The sequence below is a fragment of the Marmota marmota genome, unplaced genomic scaffold, assembly GCF_001458135.2.
Source record: "Marmota marmota marmota unplaced genomic scaffold, marMar, whole genome shotgun sequence".
Classification (NCBI taxonomy): Eukaryota; Metazoa; Chordata; class Mammalia; order Rodentia; family Sciuridae; genus Marmota; species Marmota marmota.
Genome location: NW_026000026.1, coordinates 28,323,531 through 28,347,023, shown reverse-complemented (window position 1 = coordinate 28,347,023; position 23,493 = coordinate 28,323,531). Strand labels below are relative to the sequence as shown.

The 23,493-nt window shown below is 40.0% G+C and overlaps 1 protein-coding gene across 1 annotated transcript in view; it reads right to left on the bottom strand.

Annotated features, from left to right (window-relative positions):
- The window catches only part of Tmc2 (transmembrane channel like 2), an 82,037-nt gene that overhangs the window by 7,311 nt on the left and 51,233 nt on the right, over nucleotides 1-23,493 (bottom strand). The window contains exons 14-16 of the mRNA XM_015487545.2: nucleotides 20,997-21,064; nucleotides 19,961-20,200; nucleotides 9,823-9,948 (exon numbers count right to left, since the gene is read on the bottom strand). Coding sequence (XP_015343031.1) covers nucleotides 9,823-9,948; nucleotides 19,961-20,200; nucleotides 20,997-21,064 — 434 coding nt within the window. The remainder of the gene's footprint in view (nucleotides 1-9,822; nucleotides 9,949-19,960; nucleotides 20,201-20,996; nucleotides 21,065-23,493) is intronic.

Below are 23,493 nucleotides of genomic sequence, written 5' to 3'. Positions count from 1 at the left end.
CCCCACCGGGCGTCTGGAGTGTGCCGGACGATCACGGTCACAAATCCAGCAATAGCCCGAAGGGAGTTGGCGAGCCGGGGTCAGGGGATCCTTACCACGCCAGATCAGTGTGTTGAGTGCAGGCAGCCGGAGTCTGAAAAGAGCGGACCAGGGCGGAGTGTCTCGGCGGAGCGGGGACGGGGCTCTTGTTGGAAAGAGCTCACCCGTATCCCAAGTCATGGCACCAGAATGAAAGAATTCCCCACGCAAAGACACTTCGCCGGGAGAATTCCAATTTTATTGCAAAAAGCAGTGTGCTTATATAGAACTAAGGGGGAGATGGTAGGGCTTAGATAAATGGCAGGCAACCCGTTTATTGGCAAGTTCTTTCAGATATCAGCTCCGGAGCCCAGGAATTAGTTCTCATTGGGGCTAAGGTTCCCCGCCAGCGAGGTTTGAAATTGGCGCCGGCGGGAGAGTTCACACGGGCGGGAACTTTTCGCGCCACTGCAGAAAAGAAGAAGGTAGGAAGAAAAGGTGCTTAGGCGCCATGTTGGGGTTTTTTCTCTGGGGTATGGCTGCCGTTTATATTTTTCCCAACACCTGCTGCTTCTCCATATTATTGAGCATGGGCATGACCTGCATATCTCTTGTTCTCAGAGTGCTCAATAAAGTTTAGCAAAGGAATATCCCCTCCCCAGGGAAACCTGAAGAGGCAGGGCAGGAGTGGCAGGATTTCTTGTCTGCAGAAGAAGTTGGTCATGTTTCCTGAATACCTACCCTGTGCCAGGTTTGATGCCATGTCTCTCCCCACCCTATCTCATTGGTTTTGATGAAAATTCTATAAGTGGAAAGGATGATTCTATGTTTATAGATCCATGCTCTGGGATTCCCAGAGATTAAATGATTTGCCCAATGTCACGCCACCTTTTAGTACTCCTTGAAGCCCACATTTGAAGCCAAAACTCTCTCTACAATCTTCATGTCCTGAGAGAAGAGATAGAGGAGCTAAGGGACCTGCTCCAAGTTTGCTTAGAAACACAACTGCAGATGTCCTGAAAGTCCTCTCCTCAGAGTACTACCTGGGGTGGAGGTAGGACAAGCGCTGACTGTGGGTTTTGAGTCCATCCTTATTAGTCATTATCGCCCATGAATTTCAAGCCTCAGCTGCTCCATTTGGTCTTCTGAGTCTTTCCCTCAGGGTTAGATCACCCACAGCTGCCCTAATAGAGTTATCTCCGGCCAGAGAAGAGAACCACATTATCCCTGGAGCACAGTGTGTGTCTGTGTTTGTAATATGAGCCCCTTGAAGCAAGAACTCAGAGGTCTGTGGGTGAGGGGAGAAGAGAAGGAAGGACAGATGAAGGGACTAATATTTGTTTTGTAAGCCATCTAGTCTGTGCCAGTCCTCGCCATCTCTTCTAATTAACTAAGTTATTAGGAACCAGAGGTCAGAGGGGTGACTTGTCTTGCTGAAGATTGCACACCTAGCAAATAATGGATAAAATGCTCAAGGGTGGCTGTGTTCCTTCTGAGGTTGTTTCCAGATCTAGCAATTCTATTTCCTGTCTGAAAGGGTCACATTGATGTCTGGATTTCATAATTTCCTTAGGAGGTCACAGAGAAGCTCAGGTCATCGCTGTCATGTCATTACCCTCATGTCAGGGTGTTTGAAATCAAGAATGTAAAGTGACATGCACGTGTTTGCTGCTGGCAATGACAGTGTTCAGAGCACAGGGCAGACCTTCAAAAACTGGTAGTACATGAATAAATGAACAAATGAAAGGGTCCTGCATCTATGCTGGCCCCATCTACAGTGCTGGAGTCACTGTGGGTCTGCACCCACCTCCAGAAAGCTACTGCGGGAGTGCTGAAGGAAACGAGCCATCTCAGAGTGTGGCGCTCCAGTACCCCTAGGCTGACAGCCTGGCAGGAGCAGCTGGAAAACTGACCACAGACTCAGGGAAGGCTGGCTCCATCAGACCATCCTGGAGTTCAAGGGAGCTAGGATGAGGAGCTGCAGTGGTCACTTCTTGAAATACTCTTTAGGAAATCATAAAATAGGCAGAGACAAAGAAACATGGCTAAGCAACAAAAAGGATACTCAGAGAGGGAGAATTTTAACAAAAATCTTTACAGATCCTCCAAGGCTAAATAAAGTTCAGTCCAGATGTCAGCAAAAATGCCATGTTAAGGACCCATCAAAGCAATAAGAGCAATGGCAAAAATTATCAGAAACAACTTTTTCAGAATTCTGAAAATTGACTGAAGGTTTTCAGTGTCTTTTAAAGGAAAACAACTGAATCTCCAGTGAGACCAGTGAACTTTATGAATTAAGTTGCCTAATCTCTCCCTCCTCCACCTAATTCTGCAATAGGTTTGAAAACCAACAGTCCCAAATCATGGTGAAAACCAGTAACCTGGCAGTTACTGGAGGAGGTCAAGTGGGGTTAGATGGAGCTCCTTCAAATCCTCATTACCAGAGAATTGTTACTATTTGGTTTATCTAGTAGTTCCCTGGAAGATGCTACTCACAAAACTGTCTTTTTTGACCTCAGAGACTGACCAATGTGAACAGACTTTTCTCTGACAGTGCTTGTCAAAAACAATAGGAGGTGGCTGGGTGCAGTGGCACATGCCTGTAATACCAGAGGCTTAGGAGGCTGAGGCAGGAGGATCACAGTTGAAACCCAGCCTCAGCAAAAGCAAGGTGCTAAGAAACTCAGTGAGACACAATCTCTAAATAAAATACAAATAGGGCTAGGGATGTGGCCCACTGGTCTCAGTGGTCCAGTGCCCCGGAGTTCAGTCCCTGGTACTGCAGTCCATGATCCATAGGAGGCAATTGTTGAACATTTGGCTCTGTGAGGTGTTAGATAACAGGGCAAACAATGGGCTAACTACAGAGCTTAAAGAAGTTGGGAAATGTGATACCCAATGGGGACTTTACAAAACTTTGAAATATTCCTGGGAATTTAGAGGGCCCTGTGCATGATGTTAAAACTCTGTGCATGTCCAGGGTTGTGAACATGTTCAAGCTCTCAACTCTGACTAACCTTGAGGCACAGCACAAGCTGGAAGTGAAAATTAAGGTAGAGTCATAAAATGCTTGACTGAGTGTTGAAGGCATACTCCAATACACACACAGAGAAACTTGGTAAATACTGGGAGCCTTGATGGTTCCAGATAACATAAGAAAATCTCTATCCAGCCATTACCTGACTACTAAGTTAACTAAGCACAGACTTTAGTGGCTTCATACAATAAAGAATACAGACTGTAGAATTATTTCAGAAAAGTCACCAACCAAATAATAACAAAGAATTGCAACAACTACAGACCCTGAGAGGGGAGTAGAAGATGATTTCCAAAGTTGCCATAGGTCATTTAAAAAAATATCGAGCCTTTTAAAAATATCCAAGTTTTAAAAGCTAATGAGAAGTGCAAAGAAACAAGAAATTATGGTTTCTACACCGAAGAAAAGGTAGTCAAGAGAAACTGTCCCTGAGGAAGCTATGTTAGGCGACTTTGTGTTACTGTAACAAACACCTGAGATAATAAATTTACAAAGAGAAAAGGTTAAACATTTTGGAGGTTGCAGTCCATGATCCATTGGCCCCATTGCTTTTAAGTCTATTAGTCAACACATGATGGTTTGGAAGTTTGGCAGAGCAAAGTTGTTCATCTCATGGCCAGGATGCCAAGATAGAAAGAGGATGGGTTGGGGACCCATTATCTCCTTCAAGGACATAACCCCCATGACCAGAAAATCTCCCACTAGGCCCTACCTTTTAATATTTCCACCATCTTCCAATAGCAACAAAGTGGGGAAGGATCCTCTACCACATAGCTCTTTAGGGGACATTCCGATCCAAATGATAAGCAAAGCTCAAATGCTAAACCTACTTAACAAAGTCAAATCAGTTATAGTAAATATATTCAAAGAGCTAAAGGATGTTGTTTCTCAAGAACTAAAAGATGGTATGATAACAATGTCTTGTCAAATAAAGAAGACCAGTGAAGAGTCAGAAATCATAAATAAAAGAATCCAATAGAAATTCTGCTGTTGAAAAGTTTAACAACTAAAATGAAAAATTTTCGAAAGGTGTTCAGCAGTATGTATGTATTTGAATTGACATGCAAGGTATCAGTGAACTTGAAGATAGATCAATTGAGATTATCCAGTGTGAGGAACAGAAAGAAAACACTGAGGTAAAACAACAGAGCCTGTGGGACAAATGTCAATATATACCCAGTGGGAATCCCAAAAGAAGAGGAAGGATAATACAGAATATTGGAATAAATAATGGTCGAAGATTCCCTAAAGCTAACAAAATATATTAATTTGTGCAAGAAGCTCAATAAATTCCAAGCAGGATAAACTCAAAAAAGACTTAAACCTAGACACATAGCAAACTGAAAAAAGACTCAAAAAGAATCTGGAAAGCAGCAAGAGAGAAGCAACTCATCAATCGCATACAAGGGATCTTCAAAAAGAATAGGCAGTCTTTTTTTTTTAAAAAAAAATCAGAAATCATGAAGGCCACGTGGCAATGGGATCACAAATTGAAAGTACTAAAAGAAGAATACTGTCAACTGAAAATCCTATTAAAGAAAAAACTGTCCTTAAAAAATGAAGGATAAATTAACAATTACCATAAAGTAAAACAGAAACAGAGTTTACCAACAAAAGATATTTTTTTTTAAGAGCAAGCCTGGATTAGAAAGTCCAGATACAATCAAAATATACAAAAAAATATACAAAAAAAATTGTAGTTGTAGATGGATAGCATGCCTTTATTTTATTTGTTTATTTTTATGCGGTGCTGAAGACAGAACCCAGTGCCCCACACGTGCAAATGCTCCGTCGCTGAACTACAGCCCCAGACCTCAAAAACATTCTTTACAAGAAATATTAAAGGAAATTCTTCGGGTTCAAACGAAAGAACACTAGATGGATGGTGATCAAATCTACATGAAGAAATAAAGAGCAGGGGTAAAGGTAACTATACAGGCAAATACAAAAGACATTAGTGCTTTTTGTAAGCCTTTTTCTTCTAGTTGATTTAGCTAACATTCAGTATATAAAGAGGAATTTTATGGCAATAACAGCACAAAGGAGCGGGGGAAAGAGAAAAGTTGTATACGAACCAGGTTTGTATACTATTGTAACTAAGTTGGCATTAGTTTGAGTAGTTTGCTATGTTAATTGTAATCCCCAGGGTAATCACTAAGAAAATAACGAAAACAAACTATAGTAAAAGACCTGACAAGAAGGGGCTGGGGCTGTAGTTCAGATATGTGGTAAAACACTTGCCTAGCATGCATGAGCCCTAAAGTTCAATCCCCAATACAAAACAAACAAACAAACAGACAAAAAGAAAACACAACTAGAATGGCTATACTAACATCAAGAAAAAAGATTATTATTAGAGACAAGGACATTTTATAATGTTAAAGGGTTACTTCAACAAGAAAATATAACAAGTATAAACATATGTCCACTTAACAACACAGCCTAAAAATATATGAAGCAAAACTAAAATTTAAGGGGAGATAGACAACTTAGCAATAATAGATGGAGAATCAACACTCCACTTTCAGCAATGGACAAAACTAGAGAGAAGATCAAGGCAAGAGAAGACTAAAAGTTCCACCCAATGTAATCAACTCCTTTTCCTGAAGCTCCAAAATAAATTAAAGGCTCAAATGCAATATTTACTGTCTTCCAGAATCTGGACCTACTTTTTCTAAATGGCTTATTATTATCTGTCATTATCTTAAAGTCTTGGTGACTACATGTTTCAAGTAAAACTCTCAACTCATTTTTGGAAGTATCACCTCATTATTTACCTCAGAGATCAGCAAATTTTTTTCTTCAGAGGGCCAAGCAGTAAGTATTTTAGGTGTTGCAGACAATACAGTCCTTCTCACGGCTATTCAACTCTGCCTTGGGAGAACAGAGCAGTCATAGATAGTAAGTGAATGAGCATGGACATGGTCCAGTAAAACTACAAAAACAAATGTGGGCTGGATTTAGATTGTGAACTTTAGTTTTCTGATCCCTAGTCTACGCCAAAAGATTCTGGAATAGATGATCATTGTGCAGGCTGATTTCTGCACAAAAGGCTCCTGGCTCAGGGGCTGATTTGAGGCTGAAATCCAGCTATGTTCTGTTTGTCATATGAAACCCCCTATGCGGCATACCTCTGCCTGTTTTGCATAAAGCACTAATTTGCATAAATATTCTAATTTGCATAAATCACTCTGTGGGCTAGTGCTGACTCTAAATTCACCACCATCTTTTGAGGTCACATTTTTTTTTCTTACTTCTATAAGAAATCAAAGAAGTCAAAAAATCTGCATAAAAATCATCCTCAAACCATTGGTTAAATCTTCAGTATTCCATGAAGCCCAGAAGAAAATGGCATCAGGAAAACTAGAGAACTGAGCAGAGAGTTCAACAGAAATAACAGTAGTACTAGAGAAAGATCGGCCAATCTGGGGAAGGGGAAGTTGGGTTTCAAATCTTGCCAAAGTGCAGGAGGTGGTAAACACCTTAGGCTTTTCACTTTTTTGCTATTGCAAACTGTGCAAACTCTGCTCCAACAAGTGCCTTGCCTATGAGTCCTGTGTAATTATCAAGACCCCCTGAAAGACCATGCTCAAGAGTAAGGGTCACATTCTAGAAATAAAGTCAGTTCCTTGGGATTAAACTGAAATAAACTAGTCCTGCAAAGGCCCAGCACAACAATGACAGTTTATGTTTTCCAAAGATGCCCATAATATCTCCCATCTTAAATGTGTCTAGAATCTTCCATTCACTCAGCAAGGGATGGAGTCTATATTCCTCTTTCTTGAACTTGAAGGGCCTTCATGACTGCCTCCATAGAGTATGGCGGAAGCAATGGGATATGACTTCTGAGACTAGGTTATAAAAATGCCACATATATCCACCATGTTCTCTTGGAATACTTGCTCTTGGAACCCAGCCACAATGCTGTGCGGAAGTCCCAGAAGCTTATGGAGAGGAACTGAAGCCGCTAGTCCACAGCCTTGCTGAGTTCCCAGCTGAAGTCAGCATCTATAGGTCCATCATATGAGGGACCACCTTGAAAGCGGATCCCCCAGCCAGCTGCCCCAGCTGATGTTGAGGTGAGAAGAAAAGAACCATTCCTGCTGAATCCCACCAAATTAGTAACATAAATTATTGTGGTTTTTTCAGTTTTGGATTTTTAAAAATGAGATAATAGCTAGCAGAAATACCAACCCTTGAAAGAATTAAGTGATCTAGTACCCCATCTGCCTTTCAGAAGAAAAATCTATCCTTCTTTGGACAAAGATAACATTTCCCGTAACCTTTACAATTCTTTTATTCACATGTTTGGAACCCAGGCAAAATTACATGCTGTTTAAAATGAGATCGAATGACTGAAAAAGAAGAGGAAAGAAATGACCATAAAAATATATGCTCAGGTGATCCAGATTGTAGAATATCAGACAAAAATTGAGAAAATAACTATGATTCAAGAAAATAAAGATAAAGATGTAAAATTTCACCAGAGTTGGAATTAATTTTTTTTTTAAAGGAGTCAAAGGAAAAACACCATTTTGGAGAGCTATTTGGCAATACTTAAAGGATTGAAGAAGCAAATACTTATGATCCAGTGATTCCACTTCTGGATATCTACCTTGGCAAAACTTCCACAGTTGTACAAGGAGACATGTGCAAGGTGTTTGTGGAGCCGTTTCCTATAGCAGAAGTGGAAACAACCCAACTATCCTTATGCAGAGTAGTAGATAAACTGTGGTTTATTCATAGTATGGAACACAGCAGAGCCACTGATGTGTGCGCTAATTTATCCATGTGGAGAAATCCCCCAAATGGGATATTTAGTGCAAAAAGATATATGATATGAGGCATTCAAAGAAAGTTTTAAAACTCAATAAATGAGCCGGGTGTGGTGGTGCCCATCTGTAATTCCAACGACTTGGAGGGCTGAGACAGGAGGATCGCCGGTTCAAAGCCAGCCTCAGCAACTTAGTGAGGCTCTAAGCAACTTAGTGAGACCCTGTTTCAAAATAAAAATTAGAAAGGGCTGGGGATGTAGCTCAGTTCCCAAACAACAACAACAAAAAAAAACACAACAACTCAGCAAATGAGAGTGTGTGTACACATGATTAAGGCACAAAAACATGCATGAAAATAATTAAAGCTAATCCAAATAGTGCTTACTTTTAGAGAAAGAGGAAAAAAAGAAGGATTGGGTAGAGCTTCAGGTGTAACATTTTTTACTTTTAAAAAGGCAGCAAGTATTGAAAAAAATGTTAACTTCTGTTTAATTTTGTGCCAGTTTACCTGGTTGTCTGTATTATTTATGCTGAGATTATATCATATATATATATAAAGTACTGGGGATTGAACCCAGGAGTTCTCTGTCACTGAGCTAACATTTCTAGCCCTTTGTTATTTTGAGACAGGGTCTTGCTAAGTTGTTGAGGCTAACCCCAAACTTGTGATCCTCTTGCCATAGCCTCCCGAATTGCTGCCACTTCATTCAGCTGAGGATATATCATATTTTTAAAAAGCATACCAAGGGGCTGGGGATGTGGCTCAAGCGGTAGCGCGCTCGCCTGGCATGCGTGCAGCCAGGGTTCGATCCTCAGCACCACATACAAACAAAGATGTTGTGTCTGCCGAAAACTAAAAAATAAAATATTAAAAAATTCTCTCTCTCCCTCTCTCTCTCTAAAACAAACAAACAAAAGCATACCAAAAAGTGTCTTCTTTTTCCTTTGGTACTGGGGGTTAACCAGGGCCTTAAACATGCTCTACTCCTGAGGTGTGACCTCAGATGCCAAATGTTGTGTTTTTTTAAAATTTTAATGTTTATTTTTTAGTTTTCGGCAGACACAACATCTTTGTTTGTATGTGGTGCTGAGGATTGAACCCAGGCTGCACCCATGCCAGGCGAGCTCGCTACCGCTTGAGCCACATTCCCAGCCCCTGCCAAGTGTTTTTATAACGTAAAAGTACCTATGTTTTCATCAGCTCATTTTTTTTCTATCACAGAAATTCAAATTTAAGAATCTTATTTCCTGCCTGTCTTCATTTCTTCCTTCCCTAGTTTCTTCCTTTGATACCAAGATGGGCATTGGTCACTATAGGAAATACCAAGATCATCAACTCACCACCATCCTTTCACAATGTTTGAGGAGGCCAGTGATAAATGAACCAACTGTTCCGTTGCGCAAGGAGTTAGTGGAGTAGGGCTGTGAGCCTTCTACAGTCATGCCCAACCACCTCCTAAGCTTTCAGAGACGCTCAGAACCCAGAGTTCTTTGGTATTTCCAGTGAACCTTGTAGAGGTTGTTGAGAATACTCTCAAGTTTCACCATATCCCTTGGATCCTATTTTTCAGTGTGTTCCCTAAAAGATTGGCAATTGTCAGCTCTGTGCCAGAGGACTCTCCTTCTCTCCCACTGCCACTCCCACCCTTGAAGTTATTCCACCTCCAAATTTCCAGGGAACTACCAACATCAGTGAGTCTCGATCACTGAGAACCAATGGGAATTGATACCTGACCCTCAGGGAGGGGCAACTCAGGCACGTGTCTTCCTGAGTCCCCAGTAGGATTAAAGTCCTTTATCCCCAGAGGTAGTCATGCCCTTCCTTTCCCTTCCCAGTCTCAGTTACTACTCAGCTACTTGCATTTGAATTCTTTTTCAGGGTCTGCTTCTGGGGAATCCAGACTAAAAGGGTGAAAAGGAAGGATATGCTGGGGAAGTTTCAACTACAGAGGAGGTTTCCATAAGGTGGATCCACGGCTCTGGCTAACTTACAACATCAGCAAGATGGCTGGAATGATCAGTCCTGGATTGGCGAGGAAAGCAAAGATCTTGCCCAGGAAGGTCGGGAAATCATTTTCAATGGTCTCTTGGAGGACGTCATACATTCTGTTTTTCCCACTGGAAAGAGGAGAGGACACATTACAGCTGCTGCCAAGCTCACATAGCACGTACAATTGGGTCTAAGCCCCATGGCTCCAAAGCTGCTGCTTGCCACTGCTTTCCTAGAAGAACAAGAATCCTGCTTCAAATGGACTGCAAGTGAAAAATGTCTTCCTTCAGGGGCTGCCATTTGGTCTAGAGGGTATAGCTGTTCTGCACTGTTCTTGCCCTTGGTACCCCACAACCTCTCAAACTATATGGGTCTTCTCAGAAAGAAAAAATGGGTTGTCTCATATATTCTAATCTGAGAAAATTGTATGTGTTATAGCTCCAACATGGAGCTTCCTCTGAGTTCCCTGGCATAGGAAATATTCTCCAGGGGCCGACATGATGGAAACTTCGTGGTGCCTCTCAAACATACCCACAATTAGTCTTCATGTTATAATTCCAGGAGGTTGGATTGCCCAAGATAGGCTTCTGCACTATTCACAATTTAATTTCAGTTTTCGTCCAATTCCTAATAATTAATATTCAGATTGACTCTACAAATGCCTGCCAGAGAATCCTGGGAGCTGATGGTTCTTGATTGGTAATTTTAGTGCTAAGATGTGGGTTGAGGGGTTTTCAGTTCCTGTTTCAAGTTCTTGCTTTCCCCTTTATAAGCTATAGGACTAATTTCTTTCTTTCTTTCTTCTTTTAATACCTGCATTTATACTCTTGCTGTCTCTACTGGAGCTATACAGTCAATTGTGGCTATTAAAAATAATATAAAAAATTATGGGGGCTGGGATTGTGGCTCAGCGGTAGTTTGTCTAGCATGTGGAGGCACTGGGTTCGATCCTCAGAACCACATATAAATAAGCAAATAAAATAAAGATCCATGAATAACTAATAAAAATATTTTTAAAAAATTAGGATGAAATAAAATTTAAAATTCTGTTTTTTAATCATAAATTCAAGAACCCAATAATCCTGTGACTAAATTATATTAGAAGAGCAAATATGGAATGTTTTCACCATTATAGAAATAATGTGATGGAAACTTGATTGTGCTGAAGTTTGATATCTTGGGCAAGATACTGAAAATTTGTCTGCCCTAGTCTGTCTGTCTGTCTATCCACAACACATAAAAGTACATATATGTATGTATGTATATACATATGTATGCATATATACATGCATACACACACACATATATATATATACATATGTATTAAATTTTGTATAATACTAATATAATGTAATATGGAATTATAAGTGTAATAACAGTATTTGACTCAGAAGATTATTTAGAGAATATAGACATGAATCATATAAAATACTGAATATGTTGCTGTTAAGTTGTAAGTGCCCTCCAAAATGTTGCAGCTAGCAGCCTTATTGTTTTTTCCTTGTGTAAAATATAGATCGGGGTTGACAGACAATAGCCCATGGACAAATTCAACATGTCACCTATTTTTATATGGCTTACGATCTGAGAAAGGTTTTACCCTTTAAGTGGTTAGGGGAAAAAAGATCAAAGAACCATGATATTTTATTACACATAAAAACTGAAATATGAAGTTCAAATTTCATTTTCCATAAATAAAGTATAATTGGAACACAGCCCTGCTCATTCACTCATGTACTGTTGATGGCTGATTTTGTGCTGTTATGGTGGACATGAGCAGCTGCACCAGAGACTGACTGTGGCTATCTCATTGCTCAGCACTCTTGTGCAGTTCACTGTAAATCACAGTGATGCTGTTGTATTATAATCTGACAGCATTTGAAGTGCCATGTCTGTCACCATGTCCTAATGTTTATTATTTTTATTATGTGTTTTCATCATTATTATAGTTATTAACATTATTACCATAGTAATCATTCAAATTAATGGGATTCACTGTGCTTTTCCATATGTGCCTACATAATGCATTGATCATAACTATCCACCCTACTATCCATGACCCTTCCTCTCCCACTCTTTCTCCCAGTACCCTTCTTAGTCCCTGAAAGTCCCTCTTAATTTCTTTCTGTGCCCACACCTCTTCCCTTTCCCCATTTCTAGTGACTACTATTCCATTCCATACTTCTCATATCATGACATTTAATTTATTTTTCACTGTGAGTGCAGATCCAGCATATAAAAACAAGAAAAGTGAACTTCAGATTGTATGCTTTAAGTCAAAGTTGAGTGGATTACTTTACCATTGAAATAGATATTATTTTAGTTTCCAAGAGCTGCTGTGACAGGTTACCATAGTGGTATCTTAAAATGATAAAGCAGAAGGTCTTATCACAGGGTTAAAACCAGAATGTTGGCAGGTTTGCACTCCCTCCAGAGGGAGGTAATAGATGCGTATCTGTTTCCTTGCTTACCCAGCTTCTGGAGCTACATTCCATGTATTCCTTGGCTCATGTCCCCATCTTCCATCTTCAAAATCAGTAGAGAATCTTCGACTATCTCTGTGTTCCATGGTCCTATCACCTTCTACTCTTTCATAATCAAGTCTCTCTCTGCTTCCTTTTCATAAGGACACTTGAGATTTAACATTTACCTGGATAATCCACAATAATCTCTCCATCTCAAGATCCTTAACTCCATACATCGGCAAAGATCCTTTTGTTATATAAGCTAAGATTCATAGTTTCCAGGAATCAGGACCTGGATTTCTTTGGAAATCTGTATTAATCTTACCCAACTCCACTTTTTCCTCCTTACCCCCTGCTTTCCCATCCTTGCCAAATTAAATTCATCTTACTCACAAAATATATTCACTTCATCTCTCCAATTCCAAAAGAAATAGATGGAGGAAGGAAGGAATCACCATCCTGAGCTATTCTGAAATCCAACCAGCCAAATCCATTAGATTGCAAAGGCCTGAGAATAATCCTTTGAATCCTTGGTTCACCCTCTTTGTCTACAGATCCACCCTCCAGGACTGCAGTCCTGCCTTTGGAAATTATCCTTTCTTTTCCTTGAAGGGTAGTTCATACTCTAGCTGAGTGGATTTTTTATTTTTTATTTTAGATATACATGACAGGGCTGGGGATGTGGCTCAGGGGTAGAGTGTTTGTCTAGCATTTACAAGATGTGGGGTTCAATCTCAGCATGACACATACACACAAAAGATTGCTATATAAATGATAGTAGAGTGTATTTTGACATACATACATACATACATTGTGTATAACTTCCCATCCTTGTTGTTTTATATGATGTGGAGTTACACTGGTCATGTATTCATGTGTATTCATGTGTATGAACATAAGAAAGTTATGTCTAATTCATTCTACTGTCTTTCCTATTCCTATCCCCCAGCCCTTCCCTTCCCTTCATTCCCCTTTGTCTAATTCAAATAACTTCTATCCCTCCCACCATTGTATGTTAGCATCTACATATCAGAGAGGACATTCAGCCTTTTTTTTTTTTTTTTGCAGGGGGGGATTGGCTTATTTCACTTAGCATGATAGTCTCCAGTTCCATCCATTTACCAGCAAATGCTATAATTTCATTCTTTTTTATGGATGAGTAATATGCCATTGTGTATATGTACCACATTTTCTTTATCCACTCATTTATTGATGGGTACCTAGGTTGGTTTCATAGCTTAGCTATTGTGAATTGAGCTGGTATAAGCACTGATATGGCATTGTCATTACAGTATGATGATTTTAAGTCCTTTGGGTATAAACTGAGGGGTGAGATAGCTGGGTCAAATGGTGGTTCCATCCAGAGGAATTTCCACACTGCTTTCCAGAATGATTTCACCAACTTGTAGTCTCTCAAGCAAGGTATGAGTGTATCTTTCCCCCCATATCCTGGTCAACATTTATTGTTACTTGTATTCTTGATAATTGCCACTCTGACTGGAGTGAAATGAAATCTCAGTGTAGTTTTAATTTGCATTTCTTTAATTGCTAAAGGTGTTGAATGTTGAACACTTTTTCATATATTTGCTGACTGCTCATATTTCTATTTCAGTGAGCTGCCCATTCAGTTCCTTTGCTCATCTATTGATTGGGTAATTTGGTTTTTTTGGTGTTAAGTGTTTTGAGTTCTTTGTATATCCTGGAGATAAATGCTCTATCTGAGGTGCAGGTGGCAAAGATTTTCTCCTATTCTGTAGACTCTCTATTTACATTCTTGATTGCTTTATTTGCTGTGAAGAAGCTTTTCAGTTTGATACCATCCCATTTATTAATTCTTGATTTTACTTCTTGAACTTTAGGAGTCTTGTTTAGGAAGTTAGTTCCTAAGCCAACATGATGGAGAGTTGGGCCTACATTTTCTTCCAGTAGGTGCAGGGTCTCTGATCTAATTTCTAGGTCCTTGATCCACCTTGAGTTGAGTTTTGTGCCAGGTGAGAGATAGAGGTTCAATTTCATTTGGCTACATATAGATTTCCAGTTTTCCCAGCACCATTTTTTGAAGAGGTTATTTTTTCTCTGATGTATGTTTATGGTGCCTTTGTCTGTTACAAGATGACTGAATTTATGTGGGTTTGACTCTGTGTCTTCTATTCTGTTCCATTGGTGTTCATGTATGTTTTTGTGCCAATACCATGCCACTTTTGTTACTAGAGCTCTGTAGTAGAGTTTAAGATCTGGTTTTGTGATGCCTCCTGCTTCACTCTTGTTGCTAAGGATTAGTTTGGCTATTCTGGGCCTCTTATTTTTCCAAATGAATTTCATGACTGCTTTTCTATTTCTATGAAGAACATCATTGGAATTTTAATAGAAGTTGCATTAAATCTGCATCCAGCTTAGTAGATTTTTATCAGCCTGTTTTCTGCCTATAAATTCTGGGAGGTCAAAGCTTTCCTCTACCTTGTCTTCACTTTGGCCCTTTTAGTCCAAGCTGGCAGCATTTCTCCTGATATGACATTCTCAAAACCCTTACAGGTCTTCCATGTACGTCATGGGAATTCCCTCTATTAGACAAAAGGGTTTTATAATGTCTTTACTGGATACTCCTGCTCTATTCCTGGCTTCTGCTGGGATGATTGAGGGGGTCTATGAGTCACATGCTTATTCTTTGTGAATGAATATTCAGTTATTCAATACTACAGAAGCACTAGCAGAAGGTTATCCAGCTTCACATTTCGCTTTCTTTTTAGAGAAGTCTTCCATCACAGTGAATCTAAGCATCTTTTGCAATGTGGATAGACTGAGAATTTCTAAAAATCATCATCAAGTCCTGGTTCTTTTTCGCCTATCAGCTCTTTCCTCAATTTATCTCTTCCTTCTCATGCTTTACCCTAAGCAACATGATAGATCTTAAATATCCTCAGCTAAACATCCAAAGTCATTGCCCATAAGTTCAACTTTCCATACAACTGTAGGACACAATTCAGCTGAGTTTTCTGTTGTTGTATAACAAGGATCATCCTCCTCCAGTTTCTAAAATCATATTCCTCATTTACCAGTTGTGTGTTTGATTAGGAGTTGAAGGAATATAACCAGAGAAAACAAACTTGTGTAAGACATTTATAATATACAGCAAGAGCAATGTGCTTGAAGAATGGAGATCATTGAGAACAATAGCCCATTTAAAAATAAATAATTTCAAGTGGTTTTTTTCCTTGACTTTTGATGAGTTGCTGATACTGCTCAGTTGTTTGTTTGAGGATTCAATGCCAAATTTGAAGTGACTGTGAAATGAACCTCTGAATATTCTGTGTGGAACAAATATGGGCGAGAATATTTTCAAAGAAATTGCAAAGGCACCAATTCAATACAACCTGAGGGGGAATCTACTATGATGTGCAAATACATGTGATAATGTTCAGATTATGTGCGGAGCAGAAAAAAAACCTTAGGTGGACAAATTTGCAAAGCTTACAAAATTTTAGTTATTTACAGCCTATGTTTATTCATTGTACTGTTCATCAGCAGGGAATTTTTAGGAAACATTTTAATCTATTATCTGCAATTGAATCAGTTGTGTCAATGGTGAACTTCATTTGTTCTTGTGCTTGTTTCTAATTTGTAAATTTTTGTCAGAAATAAAAACTGAACATCTTGACTTATTCTATTACAGAGCAGTTCAACAGCTCAGCAGTAACTTTGAACCTCTATTATGTAAACATTATCACCTTCCCCCAAAGAATTACATTTTTCTCACTGGCATATTTTATTACAAAAATGATACATTATTATTTTTATTACCAAATTTTGGATTTTGTCAATAAAAAACTTTATAGACATTTATTTCTCTCTTGTTGTATAAATAGCTTTATAATAGTCTTGGTTTTGCCCTTTGGCCTCAGTCTTACTCTGCTTTCTGTTGCTATAACAGAATTCCCAAGATTGGAAAATTTGTAAAGAATAGAGGTTTATTTTTGCTCACAGTTCTGGAGGCTGAGAGTTCCAGGATATGTCATCTGCATCTGAAGAGGACCTCATGCTGCTTCAACTCATGGTAGAAATTGGAAGAGCCAGCAGGTGCATTTGGAAGAGACAAAACAGAAGGGACAGACTTCCTTTACAGCAAGCCTCTCTTGCAGTGACTGATCCAATCCTGCAAGTGTGAGAATGAACTTGCTCCCATGAGAATTAACCCAGTCTCTTGAGAGAATGGCATTAATTCACTTTAATGACCTAATCACCTCTTAAAGTCCCAACCTCCAACAAACAACACTTAACCTTTGCAACTTGCAAAACCTAAGATATGTACAATTGGGCCTTTACAGAAAAATTAGTTGGCCTTTGGTATAGATGATGCTCCCACCTCACGGTGTTGTTATAAGGATTAAATACATGCTTCATGCAATGCCTGTAGCAAAGTAGACATTCCAAATACCTTGGCTACCCTCTTCACTGGTAAGTGTTTTGTCACTTTGGGGATTATCAGGGTCCTTGGCACCTCACTTTGGGATTGTCAATATCCTTGTTTCATTTCTTTGTCTTTCCCTTCTTCTTTCTGGCCAAATTAGTGAGGAGTTTTGGTAGAATTTCAACAAATCCAGAGAGAAGGAAAAGCAAATTAAAATTATACCCTATCTGTCTTATATATTAAAAAAAAAAAGATCTGGGTTACAAATAGACTGAAGTGAGTCTGGAGATACATCAGCAGCTATAATCCACAGCACCTCTCCTGTTAGATGTATTGAGGGACTAGAATCTATTGCCCTTCCTTATATTCCATGTTGCCTGGGATTGCTCCTCCTTTTCTTAAAAAAATGAGTTAATTAATGAGTGAAGAATTTAAAATAGATGTAGTGCTTAATGATTCCACTTGTGTGAAAGTGATCAATATGCTTGTGTGCACCAAATGTAATAAAAGACTTCTCTAAATTGGCTTCAGATATCTACTAGTTCTTGGTTCAGTGGCAACAGGAAAAGCTGAGCCCATGGTCAAGCCTCTCCCACTACCACCTTACTGTGACTTTGGCCAGACACCATAGATCTGCATACCTAGCCACATTCATGCCTGAACAGGCTCTTCTGGGAGGAAACACGGGTGAAATGCTGGCCAAGGTGGAGCCTGTGCAGATTTGTTATGTGGGCTGGTACAGTATTTTTTTTAACTTGAATTAATGGCTGTAATAAAATAGAGAATTTCAAATAAGCATTCAGATTTCTGTGAAGATCTGGAAGGTCTGGTAATATCAGGTTCATGTTTCTGATAGTAACTATTGACTGGAGATAAGCACCAGCTGCCCTTGACGTGGTCAGGGCTCATGCTTAACAAACTCACAGATATACCTTACTGTGGAGTAAGCACTTCACAAAAAAAAAGCACATTAAATATTAATAACAATCCTGAAGTAAACACTAGCAGTATTTCCATCTTACATGCAATGAACCTGCAGAGCTAAATAACTTCCTCAAGATCACCCAGCTGGCAAATGACAGAGTTGGCTCTATATTCTATTCTCAAAATCAGAGGGCTGGCAAATATTTTCTGAAGAGGGCAGGGTAATAAAAATGTTAGGCTTTGTGGGACAGATAGTTTTTGCAGTAATGACTCAATTCTGCTATTTTAATAAGAAAACAAACATAGGCTAAATGTAAGCAAATGAATGTAACTGTGTTCCAATAAAACTTTATTTACAAAAACAAGTGGTGATCTGGATTTGGTCCATAGGCTACAATTTACCAACCCCTCAGCTATGCAGTGCTGCCCACCTTATTCATTTATGTCACCTGCCTGACCCTTGTAGACATTTGATCTGGTCCAAACCCTAAGTCCCTCCCTGTATAACTGGATTTCTGTGAAGTAATGGTCTAGTTTGAGCATTGACTATAAACTACGTATTCTCCTCCAGACACTGGGTATAAAGCCAACAGAAAGGAAACAAAAACATGCCCTCATGGGGCTTATGCCCTGGTAGGGGAGAAGGCAACCCACAAGATAAATAAGCAAAAGGTGTGTTACAGGGCAACAAGAGCTAAAATAAGCCAAAGCAATATGTGTGTGTGTGTGTGTGTGTGTGTGTGTGTGTGTGTTTATGAGACATTTTAGTTAGGAGCTCCAGGAAAGGGCTCATTGAGAACATGACCTTTGAGTCAAGACCTAGAGCAAATAAAAGATGGTTATGAAAATATCTTCAAGAAGACTGTTCCAGCCATTGGTGGGTTTTGATTGAAAGAGCGAGAGGAAGAAGATGGTGGTCATGTTTCCTTCGAGTGCCATTTTCAGGTCACTTCCCCTGTGATCAGGATATAGGCTGTCAGAGCTTCTCAAGGCAGCAGATGAGGCAAAAGGGGCCTAGGTGGGGTGGGACAGGGATAGCACAGGACTACTCACTGGTATCCCTCTTGGGCACAGGTGGGCAGCCTGTGAATCCCTGGTGTTCGTGTCCAGGCCCAGCCCTCCTACTCTTGTTCAGGAAGAGGTCAACTGAGGTTTCTCCAGGTGGTTCTTCCTTCAGCCTGGCATACAGCCTTCTCTAGTTCAGTATGTGCCTTCTGTTCTAGACTGACACCCCTTCCTTCTTGTGAACCCCTGTTTGACCAGATCATGCTCTGCTAGAACATTCCTGCAAACACCTTTTCTGGGCTCCCCCAACCATAGGCCCTTATCTAAGTGAGTCCCTTATAAACAGAGAAGTCCCAGATTGGCCTTTCTCAACGTGTGTTTTTTTATAAGTTGGTAGTCAGGGCTGACACCGGAGTGAGGTGTGTGAGGTCCCAGGATGCACAATTTGAGGAGATACTTTCTGTCAGGGTTGCATCAGTGTAGTGCAGGGCCCCACTCACCTGTATCACCCTGCTTTCAGCTTGGGGTGACTGTTCATTAAGTGGGAGCAATAGCTACTATGTTATCATATGGCATAATTCCTGAGGAGTGCACATTGAGCATTTCTAAGTGAGAAGGTGGCAGACAGAAGGGGCAGAGTGTTCCAAACTGCTTTAATCCCAGAGCTCCTTTTTACAGAGTAGAGAGAGCCCTTTGTTTTCAGAGGGTCACACAGTTGGAAAGACAGCAGTAGATGCACACTATTTCTCTATCTACCTCCTTCTACAACTATTGATCTTTTAACACAATATTCAGTCTCCTAAACTAGTTTGACTCATACCCGAACCCACAGTGCTGGCCAGTGCTCTTCAGACTGGGGGGGGGGGGCCCAGTCAAGAGTCTCAATCAAGATCAACTGCCACTGCTTCACATCTGGATGGCACTTACACATTTATAGTCATTTCATCTTCTGAATATGCCCCATTACTTTTCTTATGGTAGAGTAATCCCAGGTGGTAGATTATTCAGTGTTAAAAGGTTGCCACGGTCCCATCCAGTATGGTAGTCATTAGCCACGTGTGTTTATTTAAATTAAAATTAATTACTATGAAATAAAATTAGAAATTCGGTTTCCCAGTTTCTCATTTCAAGCATTCAACAATCATGGGTGGCTGGTGGCTACCATATTGGATAGCACAGCATAAAACATGTCTATCTTTATGGAAAACTCTAGGGAAAAGCCCTGATGATTTGCCCAAAGCTCCATGGCCTTTTGCAAGTGGACCTGAAACCAGAACCTGAATGCTGAGCCAGACCCTGCCTGGGGAGGGGAGCCGCTCCCATGCAACAAAGACTGTGCACCTGAATGGGCCGCAGTCAAAGGAGGGTGGGAGGGACATGATGGTGTAGGCCACGGGCAGGAGGCTGAGGAAGAGCACCAGCAGCAGCAGGCCCATGTAGAAGTTGTTGGATCGGGAGGCTTTGAACACACGTTCATGGGGGACATTGCTGCTCATCACTGCCCAGCACTGGAAGTACATGGAGGTCAGCAGCCGCAGGACATTAATGCCCACCAGTCCCGGTGCATAGAAGGAGCCCATCCTGGAAGGGCAAAAACCAGACACCTGGTTGGCCTGGTAGCAGGAAAGGTCTGAAAGGCTGATAGAGGAAATGGGATGGAAGGGTTAGGGGCATGAGACCAAGCCGTTTCCCTGCAGGTTACAACTGTCCCATCCAGTATGGTGGTCCCAGTGGCAGGGGCTTCCCATTTAATGAGGGCATTTATCACCAAGCCATAGCCACCCTGTCCACAGGAAAGGGAAGACACTCTGAGCATTGCTGGCTTGGGCTCTGATCAGAACTGGATCAGATCAGATCTTATCAGGCCTCTCCACCAAGCATCCTGTCACCAAGGTCTCCATTAACGGCATTGCGGTAGGACAATGGTTTGCAGGTGCCCTTAGCACTGAAGAAAGCCTTTGGCTGAAGTTCCGTAGCCTCCTCTCACTTTCTTTCCAGAGGAAAGTTCTTTATTTCATTTACCTCTTCCCTCCTATCCTTCCTTCTCCCTTCCCTTTTTCTCCTCCTTCCTTTCCTCTTTCCTTTCTCCTTTCTTCTACCCAGTACTTTCTTCTCTCTCCCTCTCTCCTCTTTCTCTCCATCTTTGCTTTCATGGTAGCACTTGGATGAGCCAGAAACCATCCTGGTTCTCATCCTGTCCTGCCCTCTATTTTTCATGTGAAAGAAGGAAGCTCAGAGAGCTAAGATGACTTGTCCACCTTCCCCCAAGTTAGCTGTGTGACAAAGCCTGGGATTCTAGTGGGTTTTTTTTGTTTTTTTTGTTTTTTGTTTTTGGCTTCCCAAATTAGGTGATCCTCAGATGAAATGAATAACTTACCAGATCATTCCTTGGTTGAAGATCAAACCCAGTACATTCCCACTAATATCAAACTCAGCATATGAGGGCTAGAGAGAGAGAGAGAGAGAGAGAGAGAGAGAGAGAGAGAGAGAAACATGTTAGATGGTATCAGCCAGATGCTATTATCAGCCAACTGATGAAACCAAAGTCACTCCATCTCACAGAACCAGCTTTGGTAACAGGAGAAGAAACTTAGTTTTAGGACTCTGTTTCATTAACATGTTTCAAACTTTTAAAAAAAAAGTTTTGAAGTTTCTCTAAGCTGAAACATTTTTTTTCAATTAAAAATATGATAGTTTCTGCCGTTTAGGCTGACACTGTGTTCTTGGAAGGATTTTAGCCCCTAAAAGAACATTTTATCAAAGCTTTGACCAGAAATTTACCTTGATGTTGTAATCAAATGTAAATGTTACCAGTAATGAGATACAAATAATTAATTGAGGATTCAAATAAAAAGACGGCTTTAAAACAATCAAAAACAAAAAAAAAAAAAAAAAGAAAAAGAAAAAAATGTTCTTCTAACTCTCCTTTCTCCTCATTTTCTTTCAGGCTGAAAGAAGTTTGTAGGAACAAAAAGCTTGGACTAATTGAGGTTTTCAGGTTGACTGATTTCCAGAATTTTGGTGATTTTTCTAGTATTTGGAAGACCCAGAAGTTATTGAGCACTTAGGAGCCAGGAGTCCTCAGGAAGCATACTTTTACCCATGTCCCAATTTGTCTTCCAGAAACGAAAATTAAAAGGACAAGAATAAGAAAAGAAAGAATGAGAAGTTAGAAAAGAGATAAGAAAGTTCAGGAAAACATGGATCAGAAGAGGAAAGATTCATAACCCAAATACCTTAGGGTTAAATCTTCAGAATTTAAATTTCAATATTTTAAAATATTTTTAAACTTATCTACTGGGCTTTGTGCCCTGCTTCGGAAAATCTTCTGTACCCCCAAGATTATAAGTGAATATATGCTTTCTTTTAGAAATCTACAACTTCATTTTTTTGATGTTTAAAACTTTTATTCACTTCAATTATTTTATCTAGGTAAAATGAGTAAGAGATATAGTCCTCTGCCCACCCCTAGTTCAATTTTATATAATCCTTCTTTATCCCACTGATTTGAAAGACTCTCTTAACCTCAACAAAAGCCCCACAGAGAGTATATTTTTCTGGACTTTCTATTCTGTTTCATCAATAAGTAAGTCTATTCCCTGATACCCAGTTTTAGTTATTATAGCTTCATACTATGTTTTAATATAATGGTAGGTCCAGTTACTTTTATTCTGCATTCCAAAAATTTTTCCTAGATATTCCCACATGTTTATTTTTTGAAGAAACTTGAGTATAACTTTGGGTCTTATTGAATTTTTAAATTAATATGAAGACATCTGGGCAATATTTTATCTTCCTATCAAAGAGATCATCTTCTTGGAGGATGAAGTCTTTTCATCCTGTTCTCAGACAAGATTATGAAATTTTCCTTACCACTGAGGGGGTAAGGAAATAAGCTTGTTTAAAACTGGTGGGGAATACATAATGAATTAAAATAAACTAAAAAAAGAAACAATGAAACTAACCTCTCAACAAACCCATCATTAACATAAAAAATAAAATAAATAAAAAATTTAAAACAAACAAACAAAAAAACTGGTGGGAAAGCCAGGCGCCATGGTGCACACTTGTAATCCCAGTAGCTCAGGAGGCTGAGGCAGGAGGATCACAAGTTCAAATCCAGCCTCAGCAAATAGCTGAGGCTCTAAACAACTTGGAGAGAACCTGTCTCAAAATAAAAAATTTTTAAAAGGACTAGGGATGTGGCTCAGTGGTTCAATTCCTGGTACCAAAAACAATGATAAATAAATTAAACCAGCAGTGGACTAAAATAAAAAAAAAATATGATAGATGGGCTGGGATTATGGCTCAGCGGTAGAGCGCTTGCCTAGCACGGGAGGGACCCAGGTTCGATCCTCAGCACCACATAAAAATAAAGGCATTGGGTTGTGTCCATCTACACCTAAAAAGTAAATATTTTTAAAAATATGATAGAAATCTGCACCCTTACCCCTGCTAGGCACCCTGCTGCAAACCAGGATGAAGGTTACATAGGTAATCAGGATATGGAGACTCTCACAGAGCTCAATTAAGGGAGAGCCCCGCTCCCAACACCAGTGAGTAATGGGTGGGCTAATGAGGTGTAGAAGAGACATGCACAGGAAAAATGAGCAGGCCAGAGGTTCTGCCAGATCAGAGAAGGTCACTGTGGAGAGGAAACGGCACATATTTAGAATGAGCAGTTTGCTAGGTAAGTGGGGAAGAAGAGAATCCTAGGTGGAAGGAATGAGTCACAAGAGGTTTCTCAAAGCATAATCCAGATGGTTATTGAGTTTTTGGTGTGTTCTAGGATTTTGTAAAACATTCATATCCATCCTAGGGATTTCAGTCTTCCTAAGAGTTGACGCTCTGTGGGCATTTCTTTCCTCCCTCCC